The 16696-nt window shown below is 37.9% G+C and overlaps 1 protein-coding gene across 2 annotated transcripts in view; it reads right to left on the minus strand.

Annotated features, from left to right (window-relative positions):
* The window catches only part of spryd3 (SPRY domain containing 3), a 36973-nt gene that overhangs the window by 17264 nt on the left and 3013 nt on the right, over positions 1-16696 (minus strand). The window contains exons 2-6 of one of the 2 annotated variants that reach the window (XM_056733130.1): positions 14528-14664; positions 13588-13663; positions 10562-10686; positions 10272-10407; positions 9590-9778 (exon numbers count right to left, since the gene is read on the minus strand). In XM_056733130.1, coding sequence (XP_056589108.1) covers positions 9590-9778; positions 10272-10407; positions 10562-10686; positions 13588-13663; positions 14528-14655 — 654 coding nt within the window. In that variant the 5' untranslated portion in view covers positions 14656-14664. Of the gene's footprint in view, positions 1-9589; positions 9779-10271; positions 10408-10561; positions 10687-13587; positions 13664-14527; positions 14749-16696 lie in introns of both variants that reach the window. The other variant, XM_056733129.1, reaches the window with a different exon arrangement.

The raw sequence follows: 16696 nt of genomic DNA on the forward strand, positions 1-16696 counted from the left end.
TGTCGAAAAGGTGTAGATGGCTACGAGACAAGATGTTTGTCAGTGAAAAACAGAGATTCGTCTTAGGGAGGCATGAAAAGTGCCGTACAAAGTTTCAACAATACCCACTGGAAGGGGGAGAGAGAAAAAAGTTTGACAGATGAAATTGTTTAAGCTTAAGTTGTTACAAGTTGTCTGTCAAATAGACTAGCGGTCTTTCACTAAGACCATGAACATGTAGACTAAATGCAATTTATCCTAGACTAGACCTGTGTTAAGCGGTTAACTTTTCGCATTTAAGCTCGTCTAATTGACACAATATGATATGAACAGCTTCAACATGTAGACTCAATTTAGTTGAGCGCTTGGAATTCTAAGCACTTCCAAGATGTTCCTCAAAAACAAATCAAAATAATGTGAAAACACAAATATGGATCTATGAGTGCTAAATCATTATTTCAAGGTGTGGCAGGAATTCCACCGTCTTACAATTGTGTTAAATTAAGCATAAATCAAAACAGTGTCTGTGTCTGGCTTATCCCGATATATTTATTTAAAATAAAACGACCAGTGTCTAGCGAAAGAAATCTCATTAGTGGTTTGGCCCATGCCGTCTTTCACCACCTTTTAATAGAACCAGTTGAACTATCAGGACCAGTTCTTGTGGAAGGGATGATGCTGCCCAACCATGATTGTTCATTCCTGCCAAAGGCAGTTATCACTGATTATTTTGGACCTTATGTGATAAAAGATGTTTAGATACTTGAACCTTTTGATTAGTTTATGCTGACAAAGCTGTTAAAAGTTCTCCAGAAACAACAAATATTAAGTTTTTTACAGCAAAAATGCTTAAACATTTTTAACTTCTAACTAAATTTGTTTAGATTATTAAACTAGGTTAATTGTCTACGCAAGTTAAAAAAAGCTATTTTGCATCTTATTTGTTAAAGTGCGTGTATTTACATCACGTCACTTCAAGTTGCAATGGTGTTTTTTTATTGGGCCTTTCATTCGACTGATGTATGTAGGGACTTTCATCCTTGAGGAATAAATTGAATCGTTGGAAGTTGAAAGCCTGGTCATTAGTCTGTCAATATAGATGTTGTTAGGAGTGGTCTTTGATAAAAATTGAGAAAGCACATGAACTACAAAAGGGCACAGATAAATTATTTAAAAATATACACTCCAATTAAAAGAATAAGAATGAGAATCAGTTTTGATTTCCTGATGACCTTAAAGCGATAGTTCACTCAAATATAAAAAATTCTGTCATCATTTACTTACCCTCGAGTTGTTCCAAATCTGTATAAATGTATTGTTCTGATGAACACAGAAGAAGAACGTAGGAAAGTTCTGGGGCACCTTTGACTACCATTGTAATTTTTCCCACTGTGGTTGTCAATGGTGGCCAAAAACTGTTTGGTTGAAAGCATTCTTCCAAATATCTTTCTCTGTGTTCATCAAAACAAAGATATTTATAACAATTTGGAACAACTCGAGGGGCGAGCAAATGTCAGAACATTTATTTTTGGGTGAACTGTCCCTTTAAGGGCAGAATGGTGAGGGATCTCTGCATGTGGGGATCGAATAAGCGACGCTCCGATACAAACCCTAAGTACCACTCCACTACACCACACCACACACCAAGAAGCAGGCCTCACATTCTCAATAAGAGTGTTATGGATGGAAATCATACCGTGGTCTCCAGTGTGGGTGGTACGAATTCTCCCACCAAACCACCAATCCTGAACCCATCTCTACATGATTTAAAGACTATAATTGCCAACAGCGGCAAGCTCTTCCTGCGCCCAACCTCCACCTGTTAAACTTCTAGAATAAACGTAAACCACTCGAGCCATTGTTTAACTCGGCTCTGTAAAGTCCCTTTCACATGCACCTCTCAACACATGCCTCGTGTGCTGCACATGAAAACCGCAGTTGACAGAATTACAGAAGAGCATCTTTACAAGGCCGCTACATCACAAGTCACGATATGCCTTCCGCTTTGTGTCATATAACAAGATACAGACAGAATCAATCTCTTGCATCTTGTTAGGATTTTCATGCACTACCCACGTAATGATACGTCACGCTACCAATTCTTGAGTCGGTATCCAGGAGCTGCGGGGCAGTCGGTATCTGCGTGGCAAAAACAATCCTACAGGAAACTCTGCATCACACAGATTGTCTGGAAATGGTAAAAAGTTTAAATCTGACTGTACAAATCGGATACAAACCCAGCAGAAATTTCATGATAAATCAGGTTACCGGCCACTCCCTGTTCTCTTTCTAATTTCTCATGTTTCCTTTAAAGGGTGTTCTTCTGCTTTTCAATACAGTATATGCTTGGGTTTCAAATGAAACCGTTCCGTTGTGGGAAACAGATGAACTCGGCCTGACCAAAAAGATCGTCCAAAGGCTCATTGCCCAAACTAATGGAAACTAGAATATGTTCTTTTTTTTAATTTCTTTGAGTGAAAGATTTTAGGCCGAGCAGAAGGAACTTAATTTGCCCAACTGGGGAAAACACAAAGTTGTGATAACTAGTTTTAGGAAATTATACATATATATAACTCCTTCCTGGTGGAACATTCTTCCTAACTCGGTCCGATCAACCACATCTCTCACAATATTAAAAAAACTACTTAAAACCCATCTCTTCTGAGAATTCTTGAGAAATGAGAAAAAAAACTAACCTTTCTCTCAACAGGTTGTGATTGCTTTTGTTGAAACCAGTAACTTTGTATTGGCACCTATTGCATTATTGCTCCTTAAACTCTTTGTAAATCGCTTTGGATAAAAGCGGCTACTAAATGACTAAATGTAAATGTATATCGTCACTGCCCTTCCAAAACCTTGGATGTACAATTTCAGGAAATGAACAAAACGTTGTACATTTGAAAAATTAATTACTGTGTTGTCAAAGTCGACAAGCATTTTAAAATACTGTAAATAATTGCAAAACCCATTGACATAAAGGGTGTATAATAATAATAATAATTATTAATTATTTACTAGTGGTGGGCATAGATTATTTTTTTTAATCTAGATTAATCTAGATTAATTCCAAGATTAATCTAGATTAATCTAGATTAAAATGGCTCATTTGAATTCTGCCGAAGGCATTCAGAATATGTGTGCTACCCAAATAATGACTAAAAGTAAGTCTTTGAGACGGGTTTCTCAAGTCAGGTGGCGCATTAGACCAGGGGCTCATCTCCTGTTTCCAAAATGCATCACAAACTGCTTGAGAAAGCTGTTCTACTATGATAATTGGTGATGAAAATTAAATTATGTTCAATAAGATGAACTTGTGTTTACTTCCGCATTAGCTAAGGGATGATTTGCGTTTAGGTGGTACTTGAGACTGGAAGAGCTCCTACAGTACATTTACATTTAGTCATTTAGCAGACGCTTTTATCCAAAGCGACTTACAAAGAGTTAGGGAGCAACAAGCGGTATGTCATACAGGAGCCATAATACATTAGATCTCAATACAAAGTTACTGGTTTCAACTAAAGCTAGACCACTACCTGTTGAGAGAAAGTTTTTTTTTTTAAACCAATTCCTCATTGCACAAGGTGCAAACAACCTTAGTCTTGTCGATGTTTCTATTGGGAAGCTTCTTAAGAAATAATATTCCCTGAAGCAAACCCGGCGGCTTCATAGCTGCATCCATGTTAGCACGTCACGTTTGATGCGGTAATTTCACAGTAACGTTATGTTGTGTTCAGACCAAACGCGAATGGCGTGTCAAGCGCGAGTGATTTATATGTTAATGCAAAGAGCCAATAGACCTACTTGCTGTGCGAATCGCGCGAATGAAGCCCTGGTTATGAGATGATGAGGCGGCTTCTGCTTCCGCGAATGACGCGAATCTCGAGTTGAAAAATCTCGTTCTCGCTCCGTACAGTGCAGTTAAACTGGTATACATCCGCGCTAAAATATCAAGGTGAAAGTCATCATAGCTTGCGTAGTATAGACCCAGCTCCCAACCCAACTTTGAGAATAGATTAACGGCGACATTTTTTTTAACGCGCGATAACGCCGTTAACGGCCCACCACTATTATTTACACATTATATTTTATTATTATAATAATAAAAAATTAGTTATCACTAAATATGGAGATTACTAGGTATCAGAAGGACAGCAGCGATATTTCAAAATGGCTCTCAAACGATTAATCCCATCCAAAATAATAGTTTGTGTTTATATACAATATATGTCCGTGTACTGTGCATATTAATTTTGTATTTGTAAAAATATTTTTAAAGAAAAATATAAAAATGTATATGTAATTTTAAGTATCCATCAATATAAATATTAATATACATGTAAATATTTCCTTAATAATATAAAGTATATATGTGTGTTTATAAATACAGATGTACACAAACATATATTATGTAAACAAAACCTTTTATTCTGGATGCGATTAATTGCAAATAATCGTTTAATAGCCCATATATTTTATGTAAAGCATAACCATAATATAATACAACAATACAACCACCAGCAGAAAAAAACGTAATGTTTATCCCTGAATCTTCTCAAGCGATGTTATTTAAAGTTCAGACCGAGAACAGACATCTGCAACAGCCCTGGTATCTTATTCAATACAAAACTATAAAAACCGTCTGACAGTGGTTAGTGTTACAGTAATACAGTTCGACTGGCTGTAATGATAATGAATTCCCGTCCAGACTTAATTGTTAAAGCATGTGTCTAAAACCCTAACCAGAATGAAGCAGGCCACAGTCACATCTCAAGTGCCAGAGGGGCCGAGGGTCACCGTTGTGCATTTGTGTGCGACACTGAGACTGAATCATTTCTATGGGCCGGGGAAAATATACAGTACACTAATGGGACAAATTTTTTAGGTTCATTTTCAGACATTGCCAAGCCCGATGAACCACAGAGAAGAAAAAAATAAGCATAGACAAAGGGGCCAAAGAGACTATGACAATAAATCTCTGCTCAGTCATTATCACCCCAAGCAACTAAGAAGCGTATGTGTGTGTGTGTGTGTGTGTGTGTGTGTGTGTTTGAGTCAGTGGGAGAGTATTTATGAGTATGAATGAGTGTAAAAGTAAGACCATGAGTGAGTATGTGTCTGGGTGCCTACAGCTCTCTATGATAGGTGATAGGAATCAGTTGGCATAATGCAATTCATCATGAGTATGAATGTATACAAGATATGCCGAGAGACCCTCCTCCCTAGGGCCACACTTAACATTTTGAGCAACAGGAATCTGTGTGTCTCTGTGTGTGAAGTGAGCAGAAGTCCAGGTGTTCTATAGCTCTATAGTTCTAGGCCGTAGGGAGATTAAGTAAGTGGGCAGGAACTCTAAACTGATCCCCGCTTAGTGTTCACAGAAAACCGCAAATACACATCAGTGTCAGCCAAATGCCACCTTGTAACACACACAGGCAAGGGTGACCATCAGCAACGCCTCACCTTTGAGTTGCATACCATCATTTATTGTCCATCATGTCATTCAAAACCGGCACAGTATATGAATCTTAGTTCTGAGGAAGAATAAGATAGAGGAAGGAGTGGTTTTGCGTTCATAAAACGGAGGACACAATGGGGACCAATGTTGTTTGGTTATCAATGTTCTTTAAAATATCTTCTTTTAGCTCTGCAGAAAAAGTCATACAGGTCTGAAATGAAATAAAGGTAAGTAAAGGATGAAATAACTATTTTAGGTTATCTATCTCTGTTATCTTGAGATTTACAATTATCAAATTCTTCATCAGTCTCCAGTACCAACAGAATTACTAGAGTAGACAACACAGAATTAAATTTAGCCCATGAATCTCTCCCAAGGACCACTAAACTGAGATGGTAGTCTTTGTAGTGGCTATAATCTGGCTAATTTAAAAAAGATGAAGTCAGCAAATCCTCACTTTTCCAAGCAAGATATTTTTTTACGTGGGATTGTACACTGATAGCACGATTTTAGACAGGTATAATTCATGTGCTGAAGTTTGAGCCTCTGAAATCAGAACGTGACCAAGTTACCACAAAAAACAAGCGTTGTCCATCAGATAACAAAAATTGCAGTTACAGTAAATGCACTTACAATAAAAGTTCGGAAGAGTATTAAAACCATTAATGTTAAGTTCATATTTTTGTTTAAACAATGTGTTTTTGTAATGCAAGAGGCATTTAAAGCAAAAAATAGTAAATTCTCCCATTTCTCTTGTTATCATGTTAATATTTTTGCATACCGACAGGACTATGAAATGAATACATTAATCAATCTTAAAAATTTCTATTCACTTAAAAATTACAATTCTGTCATCATTTACTCACCCTCTTGTCATTCTAAGCCTGTATGACTTTCTTTCTTCAGCAGAACACAAAGGAAGATAATTTGTAGAATGTTGGTAACCGAAAAATGCAGATTCACCATTCAATTAAATTGCAAAGACACAAAACCAATGCAAGGGAATGGTTAACTATAATGGTTAACTAGGGAAAACTATCCGGGTACCGCCATTGTTCGATTACCAACATTTTTCAAAATATATTTTGTTCTTCAGAAGCAAGAAAGTCAGGTTTGAAATGACAAGAAATGTTTTAATATTTTTTTTCAAATATTTTTTACTATCCGGGATGTTCCCTGATCCCTTTAACTGTAAACATGTATACAGTTCTTAATGCCTATCCTATCTGGTACATTTACATTAACCATTTAATGTTATCAGCTTTAATAATATCACATAATCATTACACTTAAGACAAGCGATGTAATCATAATAGTCTCGTATACAACCTATCTATGTAATGTTTAAAGTTTTTTGGAGACACTTCTGAGTACTTTAATGGGTATGAATGCACTTCTACAACAAAGGCGGTTTTGCTTGTTAAAAAATAGGCATGAGACTATTAAGATACAACAATAACATGCGCTGAGCCAAAAAACAGAGACTCGACCCATCTCAATTGTCCCTCCAAGCAAGACTCTTAACCTCAGGTTTCTGTTATTATTTGAGTGGCTTTGGATAAAAGAGGTGCTAAATGACTACTTACCATTTTGAACACTTATTAGATCATAATACCTCCTAAATATCTACACATCTAAAGGTGAAAAGCCACAATAATCCGCCTTAAGTGCAGTCAATTAAAATCAAACATAAAAAAGCCCACATCTCACGGCATCTATTAGAACAGTGCCTTTACGAACATCCAAATATCTCCCTGTTATCACATGCACGACATATAAAGTATGTTGATAAACAAAATCAGGGAGTGTTTGGGATGGCTCTCGACAGCTAGGATGACGGTTAGCAGCGTGCCAGAATGTGATTTTCTTATCTAAACAGGTGTGGCTGTCCTATAACAATGAATATAAACACTTGACAGGAGCAGTGCTGCCTTACAAGGAAAATTAATGCTCTTGTAATCGGATCTGAGTGGGCTAGAACAACTTCATTCGACCCCCTGAAATCAAACAAAGAAGTCAAAAATGCCATTTAAGAGCAATCAAGTTTATTTCCACGGATGTGTACATCTTTCTTCATTTTCTCAAGGTATTGAGGAGGATTCGCTGTGTAATGAATTTATGGCAGCATTCCATATGTAAAAAGTCACGTTGGCATATTACACTGGTTGATGAAAAAATGTATTTTGTATCTGTTGCGACATTACATTGTCTATGTTTCCACAGGCTCTTCAACTAAATGAAATATTAAAACCTAGAAACAACTTGTTATTCATCTAATGTAAATGTGTTGCCACAAGACCCATTAACCTTTCTGCACTTGGCACCGAATGGAACTGTCATCCCCCACAAAAACTGGTATCATTTATGTACCCTGACGGCATATTTCTTTTCTATGGAACTAAAAAAAGAAGATATTTTGAGAAAAGTCTCTGTGGTTTGGTGTCCACATAGCAAAAGTCAATGGAGTTCAATGTTGTTTCGATACCTTCATTCTTCAAAATATCTTCTTTTGTGTTTTGCAGAAGAAATAAGTCCTACACGTTTGAAATAAAACAGGGTGAGTAAGTAAAAGAATAATCATTTTTGGGTAATGCATCCCTTTAATTCAAAGCGCATTCGGCAGACTCTCTAATTCAAAGTTTTGGTTTACATTAGACAGAAGACTAGGGTACAATCTAGAGACTTGTAGAGTAGTTGGCTATTAAGCCTATTAAAGAGTCATTTTATTACAGGTCTCCCACTGCTTCACACAAGATCCATCTCGTAGAGAGATCTCCAATTCTAAAAGAACCTTAACAATTGCATGAATTCACTCAACAGTGACTAATGTGGAAATAAACCACGGGGCATTCAGACATAGTTCCATCTGCCCAAATGTTCAAGTTCTTGTCAAAACATGCCCTTATCAGCAGTGTCTATAAGTCCTAGGTTCCCAGCCCAATTCAGGTGACAGAATCACTCCTGTCCAAAAGGGAGCTGAGCCAGAAGGACTCACGAGAAAGCACACAGCAAAGAAAATTCTCTGGCACCATGTTGGTTCTCTTATTGAGTTTTTACAAGCTGGTCTGGTGCCAGTTCTTGCTCGCTTGGATCGTGCCATCCAACCAAGAAAGCATGTGGCCATCCAACCACTTCATGTGGCCTGCATTCAAGAACCCTGTATAGCATTAACAAGCTGGAAGAAGGTCCAGCGCATCAGATGGGAAAGTGAGCATGATAGGTTTGATGTATGCATGCTGTGTTTCCAAAAGCACATCCGCCCCTTTTTGCAAATGCAGTCTCACTCTATTGAGAAGCCCTGCTTCATAACCAGCTCAAAGACATGACAGAATGTTCTCTTTAGATTCATCTAAACTCTACTTTAGGAATTATACGTGGCCTTCAGCAAACACCATCATCATCTCCAGGCGGTTTCTGCAAGAATGAAGATGATGTTAATTTGGTAATGGCTCACAGGAAGTCAAGCAATGTGCGATCTCATTCCTTTCATAATTTATTGGGGTAGGCCAATAAATTGGTGTCTGGTGATATATGACGATTAAACTATTTCAGAGTGGGGATGAAATCATTTTAAACGTTTTTAAATGAGCCAGATTTTGGGAACATATACTTTATATATCACTTTAACCTTTAAACTTTCAGAAGAAAAGGAAATGAAAAGATTGGCTTTACTTTAAATGAAAAGGATTTTGATCCATTCCAAGACTAAGAAACACAATGTGGTGAGTCTGGTTTCTTTAACAGCAGTGAACACAGTGCACTGGCATTGTAATAGTCAGGCAAAGTTTGCATGTCGAACAGTCTTCCTAACCTACCACCACAACTTGAACACAACTGATCATGTGCAAAGCACAAAAGATACAAAATTACCTTCTCCCCAAAGCAAAAGAACACAAAAATACACAACCTCTCCCACTGTCTACAACCTTATTTGAAGGCAAATAAATATTCTAAAGCTTGGCATACCTAGAAAGAATCCTTTTAAAAATAATGAAACATCTGGATTTTTGTTGTTTTGGTTTATTTTAATGCTTGTTTTATCTCTTTAAGTGATATTCAAGCTCCCTTAAAAAATTGTCAAGGCCCAATGGTTATTGCAAATCTAATTTGCTCATGCTTGGTCTAACGGCTGTTCAAGAGCTGACGCTCACTTACCGTGCCGCTGACTTTGACATCATAAAGGCGCGCCCACTCATCTTCATGGCTGTCCACCATCATGATGCTGTCTTCCTCCTCTGAACCCCATTCTGCCTGCAGGTCGAGCCGCACCTCCTCACCCAGAGAATGCATGCCAATAGCTGGAAAGAGGCCGTCTCTAGCCACGGGGACCACCACTGAACCCACCTTTGACACACGCGCGCACACACACACAAACGGGCTCTGTTACAAGATTCCATGCGGTTAACCAAGACTTTACAGCACATCATATCGGTGAATAAAAACTTCTGTTTGAAATTATGTCTGTATCATTCCAAACCTCAAAACTATCTGGCCAGCTGGAAAGCCAGACATACACCATTCACCAGTAGACTATTGTGTGTTTAAAACCTTTTCATTTCTATAGATTCTCACATGAACTCTCATGTGGTCACTTTAAGTGCATGAAAAATGTTTTGCTTTTTTATTATTACATAGCAGTCTTGTGAACTTAAACACTGTTTAAACTTTTTCAAATTTGCAAAGCAAAAAAAGTACATTCATAACAGGTCTAAGTAATAAAGCACTGGGAATTAACAAAGTAACATTTTTGAAAAGTAATTTAATTTAGCCGCCCTATACAGAAATGAACACAAACAAACAGCTGTAGACATTTATGCTGTTTGAAAACATAACTCACCTCCTTTCCATTCTTGGTAAAAAACACAGTGACAAGGGCGGCATCAAAAGTCTGTGCATAGATACCACAACCGATGCGGTCGCCACGGTTACACTTAGGACCAAACTGCTGACCGACAGGATTGCCATTGTACAGCCTGTGGACACACGAGACAATCATTTAACTTTAAATATTAAGAAGTGATGCTGAAACAGAATTCTAACTAGATAACCAAACAAGTTGATAATATGTATATAATCAAGAATATATTAAATGTACAACGCTGAAAGTGAACAATGGCTCTAACTTACTTCCCATCATCAGCATGATAAGCAATTGAGTGTGGAAGCCAGCCAGGCTGATGGTCAAGTTTGTAAAACTGAGGAACCAGACCGACAGCAATTGTTCCCCTTACTCCTGTATCCAAAATGGTTACCTGTAGGTATCATAAATACCACTGTAACCACAGGAACATCAAAGATTAAAAACACACAACAGTATACAAGCAACGCTGCTGAGAGCCTCTGTTTTTCAAAGCTTGTGACAAACTGACAATTTGCTTTGGAATTACTTAAGGGTAATAGATGGCTTTTAGGGGCTTCTAAGAAAATGCCAACGTTAACATGTGTCACTACTAGCAGAACAAAGTCAATAACAGACAGTGCAGAAATTGACAATTCACAAGAAGCTCTTGACTGAGTCACTGGACGGAAATGTCAGGTAACCTGCTATTAAGAATTTTAATGTCTTAAGCTACCACTTTCTTCTGCCTTTGTATGCAAAGCATCTCGGAACAATTTCGGCAGGGCCACACCTTCTCCTCGGCGAGCTCCTCAAGGCTAGTCAACTTCAACATTTAACTATAAAATTAAAATAGGGCTGCCAATCTTATTCTTTAATCTGGCTGAAACAACTAGGGCTTCAAGCGTTTACGTTTTTCCTGCCCTTATATGGAAAGCCCACACAAAATGAAAATGATTATTTACTCAACCTCATGTCGTTCCAAAACTGTACAATCTTCTTTCTTACATAAAAGCTAACAAATATAGCATTGTATTAAAATCTGAAGTTCTCCAATTTCATTTAAATCAAATATGGTGCATTGAATTTGAGGACAACACCAAGATGCGAGAACCACGTGAATTTAGAACCACTTGGCCTCAGATTTAAATAGAACTCGGGCAAAGCCAAAAATGATTAGTACATAATGACTTTGTTCCACAGAATGTAATACAAGTTAAGAATAACATTCAGGTGAATAAGTTATGGCAAGCCACAATAACAAAAACGTCTCATCTTTGAAGGGGGTGCACAACACTCGTGTTATATCCTTCTATGTGATTCAGTTTTTCTACTCAAAAATTTGGAGGGGGGCAAGTTAAGATCTATGTATCCAGTGTTTGCCACATAAACTAAACTTAACTCTGCACCCTCAGCCAAAACCACTTACAAGCTTAGAAAAGGACTCCTCTAGTTTAAACAAGTCCAGGTTTCCTCATCTTCCTTGTTGCCTCTTTCGAGGATTTGCTTTCCAAGCTTTAGGAAGCAACTGTAAATCCTGAAATTTTCATCTAAATACAAACGCTTGCAGCTGATTCCACAAGTTTCCTTCTGATAACTTAATACACTACAAAGTACAGGGCACTCAATTATTTAACCACAACTTCAACGAAGAACTTTGCCATGAACCCAGCGGCTATGAAATTCCACTCTGGTGATCCAGAAAAAATAATCAATTACACTAATAGAGAAATTTCCACTTGACTAAGGACAAAATGGATGTGCACATGCACACTCAAGCACCCTGAGAAAACAGAGCAGGGGTTAATCAATGCACAGCGTTCAAATGTTGAAACAAGGAAAACAGCTAAGGCGCAACAACGTAGTACTGAATGTGATGGAGAATTGGCTGCCCAGCCCAGCAGCGCTGAAATCCAACCCCTGTGAAAGCATTAGGAAACATGAAGACCACACTGACGCATATCCCGTCAGGCAGATGGCCTTTCTAGAGAGGGGAAAAGTTCCCAGACTTTAGCAATCTGAAAGATTTTCTTGATTCCTGCGTCATGATCAGGTGATCGCCTGTAAAGCAAGGGCGAGTTCTTTATCGATTGCTCATAAGTTACCACTCTAGATGTTGCATTGATTCACGCTTCCTGAAAATATTTTTGGAGCACACAGACACACAGAGTGACGCTATCAGTAAATACGATTTCGATACAGTTTGGTTTGAGAGATCTGCTTTGAGAAAAAAGCCTTCTTAACAAAGTACGGATGATTGTCAAAAAGAGATTTCTGCTAGGGATTTGGCAATTTCTTTTTTATTGCTTCGAAGATTGGCAGAACCCAAACAGTAAATGACAATGTACAGAACGTTTCTAAATTTAGAAACAAGGCTTGAATGCTTGAAAAAGGGGTTTTCTGTAGAGCTGGGGTGAACGAAGGACTCATCAGGATACAGTAATCTATGGGGTGTTACTTTCCTGCTTCAATGCTCAAGAGAGGAAGTTCATCAAACCAGCTCAATCTTTCAGCACCAGAAAGCCATCAGAGCTGTCTCCAGGCTCAGACACACATCCAAGCTGTTTCTGCTGTGCTCCATAAATTAAATAATCTTGCCCTCTCCCAAACTTAATTTACAACCCAATCCCTGTGAGTTTTCCGGCACTAAATCACCTGGGAAGCTTTTTCAAACGGTAATTTAGGGCAAAGTTGCAGGCGAAGCGGTCTCCAAAAGGTGATATCTGTGTTCAACAACACAAAGGGCACAACGGGCACAAAGCTTACAGCCGGCATGTGCTTCAATCCAACAGAAAGGCAACAGTTGTCCTAAATATCTTAAAATAAACACACACAATCTCTTAACATGTGAACAAAAATAGATGCTACAATAAAGTCTAAAATAAATGACTACTGACCATACTGCCTATTACAAAAAGGAGCCTTGTGAGACTGGTGCAGAGTTTCAAAAATTGTAAGACTCAATCCCTATAACGGAAGGGGTCCGACGTTTTTGAGGATATGGGTAACACAGGGTCACTGAAAAGATTTCACTTTTGCACGCTAATTTACATCACAGAAAAACAATACTGAATATGTCACTGCCATTATTTTAAACTGCAGAAATTATCAAAAAAAATCAGAAAGAGAAAAAGGTAAATAAGAAATCTACAAAATGGTCTTGGTTTAAATAAAGGAAATCAACAAACACACACACTTACCAAAAGCAATAAGAATAGGGCTATTACATTTACTAACAAAAGCCAAGAGAAAGTTTGTTGAAGTGAATCACATTCTAATGTTATTAGCAACCCCACAACATAGGTGTGCTGCTTACCTCAAAGTAACAGTTTCCTTTTGATAAGGGGCGTGGAGCCACGTAGCAGCCAACTTCATCAGAGTTCCCTTGGTAACTACAGCAGGGAAGTAATAAAAAGATTAATGTTGCTATAAGCACATCATTACATTGTCCAGTGAGGCATGGACTAACTGATGAAATCATGCTCGGTTGTGTTTTGACACGTTTCTTGATTTTTCACATTGATTCTTTCAAAGCCTAATTAAAGCCACACAATTAATATTTTCAAGCATTCAAGAGTGATTGAGAAGCTATTTAAGACCCATTAAGAATTCAATGTAATTTCCCGTTCAAATGAAACCTGCTTTTCGTCTCTGTTTTATTCATGATAAAGAACAGTTACTGATGAATGTGGTGATATCCAAATCAAATACATATTCAATTTATTTTACATGTGTATATGTTTAGTGAATATGTTGTGTGTACTTGTTCACACTGCATCCAAAACAGACCAGTGTCAAAATATGAGTTTTGGGTCTGTTTGAAAAATGCCTTTTAACTTAAAATTGAAAAAACCCAAAGAGATTCAAATGACGTCACATGTGCAAGGCCTGTCTATTTTTCCAGTGATTCAAGTTTGCTTTTCATCTAAAATAAGTAGCCAGTGACTTTGAGTGCAAATATAATTGTTTCAATCAGCGAGGTCAAGTCGAGGCTGATTGCGTTTTTTAGTACCGACTAATGGCTCAAAATACACGCAACCATGATGTTCTTCGCTTGCAAATCCAGCTACGTGATACCGATGGGGGTAACCAGTTGTGCAATTCCAAACACACAAATAAATAAGTAAAAATGAAAAGCAGCGCGGAAATTTTCCATACAGACCAGAGGGGTCAACGGTTGAATTCCACTCCAGGTGCTGACTTTCAAACAAAGTGGAAAAAGAACAGAACATGGGTTACACATGGGGCAAGCTCACCTTAGCGTGTCTCCGTTCTTCAGCATTCGTTTGTATCGCTCTTGATAACGAACAGCACGAACTTCCCTGATTTCTCTGATCCTGCGTCGCCAGTTCAGGAATCTGTAGTGTAAATTGATATCATCCATCTTGCCGGGCTGCAGAGTGGGAAACAGATGCCGTAAGGTTTAAAGGCCTTGGTCTGGGGACCTGAGACTCCAGGCAATATATCTGATTGAGGGCTGAAGAGGAGAAACTTGTATATTCAATATGAAGCAGGGCTCCAGACTAACTTTTTTTGTAAAGGAGCTATGCAGCCCTGATTGAAATTTTTAGGAGTGCAAGCAGAAAATTTAGGGGCACACCTTAAATCAGCCTGCAGTGCAATTAATGTAATTTTCCCCCCAAAATAGCTGTATTACTGACAAATGCATTACTTATGAATAGACTCAAAGATATCACAATGTGCAGTCTTATTTTCATTTCAGAGGGATATGACATAATAAATGTTCAACAATAGGGTGAAATGGAATCTATAGACATTTTTGTTAGTTCTGTGCTAAAATTTTGGAAAAATCTGCAAAATTCTGTGGAACAGTTAAATGCGTTTACATTTTTGCAGAAATAGGCGATAGGGGTTTGGTTGTGCTCATCATTTTAAAGTCTGAATCAACCAGACCACATTAGCAATCTGAATTCATTTGATTGAAAACATACACTTTTCCATACAAATTTTTTGTTGTTGTTTATAGTGTTAAAGCAATACGAAAGGGCTCGTCTTAACACATTCTTATGATGATTTTAATGTGTATAAAGGACACTATTTATCATGTTCAGAACACACTGGAAAAATGCAGTGATGGAAAGTAACGAATTACAAAAACTCAAATTACTGTAATTGAGTAGTGTTTTTCTAGGAATTTTACTTTTTTAAGTAGTTTAAAAACAGTGTACTTTTACTTAAGTACATATTTAGTGCTGTATCGGTACTTTTACTGCCCTATTTTTCCTCACATTGTTGTAGCTACTTTATTTGTTTAATTTTCATGTGATTGGATAAGGAGAATAATCAGTCCCCTCACGTGACCCCGTCCACTCAAATCCCTATCAGAAAAATTACGTCTCTCAGATTTCGAGGCAACCGGCGCAAATTTAGTTTAATCATAGAGGGGGACGAACGTGTGTGCGGGAGGCAGGGCGCGTATCAAACTGCGGTTTTGCGCACTTCAAAGTCATTGCGGCAAAGGGACAGAATACGAAGGCTCGTCGGAGATATGGAGAAATCTTTAGTTCCTGTATCATTCCGTTCGCCAAGTTTCATCAAAACGGCTATACTATGAGATAAAATTGTCCATCTCTATCTAAAGTCTCTACATCAAGTGCGCTGCCCTTATAAGTGAGTAGGGAGCATATGCGATTGGAACGCAGGCGAAGCAGTTTCACAAACTGTGCATTACCAGTTATAATCAGTGGCGTAGACAGGGGAGGGGCCATGGGACTTGTCTGTCACTCAAAAATTCAAATCATAATCTTTCAGCTTGTAGTAGAATAATTTATGATTCCGCGTCGCGATGCTTCTCAACGAGGACCAAGAATAGCAAACTGTTTTCCAACGGAAAAAAAACACACGGTAAGTTGATCTTTTTATACAGCTTTTTTTTTCGATTAGCGAGTTGTTGCAGTGCTAGAGTTTGGTAATGTTACCGTCTTTCAGTGTTAGGACAGACCAGGCTCGATGTATTCTCTTAGAGCAGAGCAACATAATGCTAAAAATTACATTTAACGTTACTATGCTCCTGAGGCTGAATGTAACAGGGTTTTCCTGCGTTATGATTTTTTTCCCAGCCGATAAGCAAGTGATATTGCAAGCGAGGTGCCGAAACAAATCGTATGATGTTTATCTAGGCTATCGCTTAACACTTTAAAAGCTAACGTTACGTTAACTTTCAGAGGTGGAGGTCTTGAGTTACGTGACTACACTCTAAATAAAGAAAATTAAGTTACATGACATTGACTTCGAGTCTTGAGAACGAATATTCTAAAGTCTCGAAAGGCATGACTTGATAATGACTTGATTTTTGGGGGTTTAAACATTTTACATGTTTTTAGTTTTATAATTTTCCAGCTGGGCTGGTTGTGATAAAAGGTAAAGTTTTTGTCATCCGCCAATAAAACCATAGCATTTAAACA

The sequence above is a fragment of the Triplophysa dalaica genome, chromosome 20 (assembly GCF_015846415.1).
Source record: "Triplophysa dalaica isolate WHDGS20190420 chromosome 20, ASM1584641v1, whole genome shotgun sequence".
In the NCBI taxonomy this organism is placed as follows: Eukaryota; Metazoa; Chordata; class Actinopteri; order Cypriniformes; family Nemacheilidae; genus Triplophysa; species Triplophysa dalaica.